This window comes from Dendronephthya gigantea, unplaced genomic scaffold, assembly GCF_004324835.1.
Source record: "Dendronephthya gigantea isolate DGI-Jeju-01 unplaced genomic scaffold, DenGig_1.0 000088F, whole genome shotgun sequence".
NCBI lineage: Eukaryota > Metazoa > Cnidaria > Anthozoa > Malacalcyonacea > Nephtheidae > Dendronephthya > Dendronephthya gigantea.
In genome coordinates, this window is record NW_021163098.1 from 667,179 (window position 1) to 669,441 (window position 2,263).

General features: G+C 39.8%; 1 protein-coding gene across 1 annotated transcript; it reads right to left on the reverse strand.

Moving 5' to 3' along the window:
- Positions 1-1,113: 1,113 nt before the first annotated feature.
- LOC114533245 (eukaryotic translation initiation factor 5B-like) lies at positions 1,114-1,692 on the reverse strand. Its single transcript, XM_028554747.1, has one exon. The coding sequence runs from the start codon at positions 1,690-1,692 to the stop codon at positions 1,114-1,116; it is 579 nt and encodes a 192-aa protein (XP_028410548.1).
- Positions 1,693-2,263: the final 571 nt, after the last annotated feature.

A 2,263-nucleotide genomic window follows, 5' to 3' on the forward strand; every position in this document is an offset into this window, starting at 1 on the left:
CTCTGCAAAATCAGTCCAAATTCATGATACCGATAAGCCATGGATGACTTCATTAATTAAGCAATGAATTTTGGAGAGACAGCGTGCCTATCATAGCGTAATAAAGAACTTTGGAAACATTTACGAAATAAAGTTCGCAAAGATATATTCCAAATAAAAGAAGCTTTCTATAGGGAAGATGCGCACCACCTTAGGTGAAATAACGCACGAAAATGGTGAAACATTATTAATAAACATGTCAAACAGATCTAATGAAGCAACATCAATCATTTACGAGGAAGAAACTGGAAATATCATCTCTGGGCCAAGTTTAGCTACAAGATTGAACAAATTTCGGTCGCTTCAGATCTTTCTCCACTGGACACTAACTTATTACCAGCTTATTTGCCAGCACAATACGAGCTACCTGCTATAAGATTTACCAAAGTATACAGGAAACTCTCGAAGGACTTTGCACCAGAGTTGCCTATACCTGTGACCGAAATATTTAATACTTCATGGAAAACAGTGGAAAACAGGTTTAACGTGCACAGTCAGCATACCTATATAAAGGGATCCGAAAAGTTGAAGGTCGTTTTAAACCTGGCTGTGTAGAAGCAATTCCAATAGTTTTCACAACACCCCTCCCTCCCTTTCTCTAGGTTTTGAGCTACGATAATTTCTATGTATGTACTCTATCTAGCACATTGCCATTATTACACCGGCGCCAGCGACGGAGTTGAAAATACGCCTCGGTTTTGACAATGACAATATGACAGTTTGGCACACCCGTATTATATTTTTGGATTTACATATACAAGACTCAGCTAAAAACTCAACTATTTTACAATGTAATAAAATATTACCAAGCAAAGTACACTGAAACATGTCTCATGCGATTAAAACTAGTCTGAGTATAAATACTAACTAAAAACCCGAAAATATAAGCAAGGAGACAATCGACATCTCATCAATAATAACTTTGAGTCGAGTTTGAACCCAATTCAAGCAACGCGGTTTGCGCTACCGCTTTCGTAAGTGATTGGGAAACACTTGCAGCAGGAAAAGGCGGCTATTGTTTCGCAGGACTTACATTTGCAGACTTTAATGTTGGCCGGTCCGTGCAAAACAAAGTTATACGGCTGAGCTACTTGTTGGCACATTGACATTTTGTCTCGATGTTCTGTCATGTTCAAACGAAAACGACTGTCTCAATCCAGTGCTTGGATGCGGACCAAATTTGTAAGGGTCCATGAAACGGAGCGGAAAATAGGGATTGACATATCTTTCTTTACTTACTGCTGGTTGCTCATTTTCCTCTTCTGATGCAGAATCATACACTCGACTATGACCACGTTTAGAGCGACATTTGGCTTTGCGTTTTCTTCGATCTGGCTTTGCTTTGTTTTCTACGACTTTTTCTTTTATGCTTTTTTCTGTGTTTCTCGACGATGTAGTCTCGTCACTGCTGCTGTCGGTGGATGTGGTTGATGAAAGTAATTGCATTGCCATAGGCTCGCTCTCTGATGACTTGCTGCAGGACAAATCAACAGTTTTATTTGACTTTGTACTTTGACTTGATCTAGTCGACGCCGGATTTATATTGCTGCGGGGTTTTTGTAGTCGTAAAGGATGGTCATCACTTCGATCGTCAGAATCACTTTCCATCGGACATGCCAGCCCACATTGGGAGTTGTTTCGCGCTTTCGTCATCGATCCGCGATATTTTTTATTTTCCTGAGTTTTCCTATAAGTAAACCCAACTGTTCAGCATCATTCACAATAACTGGTGGTATTTTTCCATCAAGAGACTCGCGCAGTAAGCGAACGTCTCGCATTAGCTTACATTTGTTTGTCTTATAAGTTGGATCAACATTGTACATACGTGGTGTAAGATTTCTAACAAACTGAAACTCACTACCAGTGTAGAAGTCTTGCCTTGATTTTATTTGCCTCTCAAGTTCTAAAATTTCGTTTTCTTTTTTTCTCCGTTCAAGTTTCAAAGAGTTAAGCCTTGAAAAAAATTCTGGATGCTTCTCTTTAATTCCACAGTAACTATACTCGGTACATTTATTTAATACGCATGGTTTTGTGGCTTGGTTACGATGTCCCACCCCCGGTGGTGTCAATCTCCACACACGCTTTTTCTGCAACCAACTGCAGCAGGTTCTCAAATATTTACGTTCATTGACTCACTGGGAAATTCAATTTCTTTGAGTTCCGACTTCGCCTGGGTAAGTTGTTCTTTATCTTCTCTTCTTGATATCGGATGCACGGACAACAG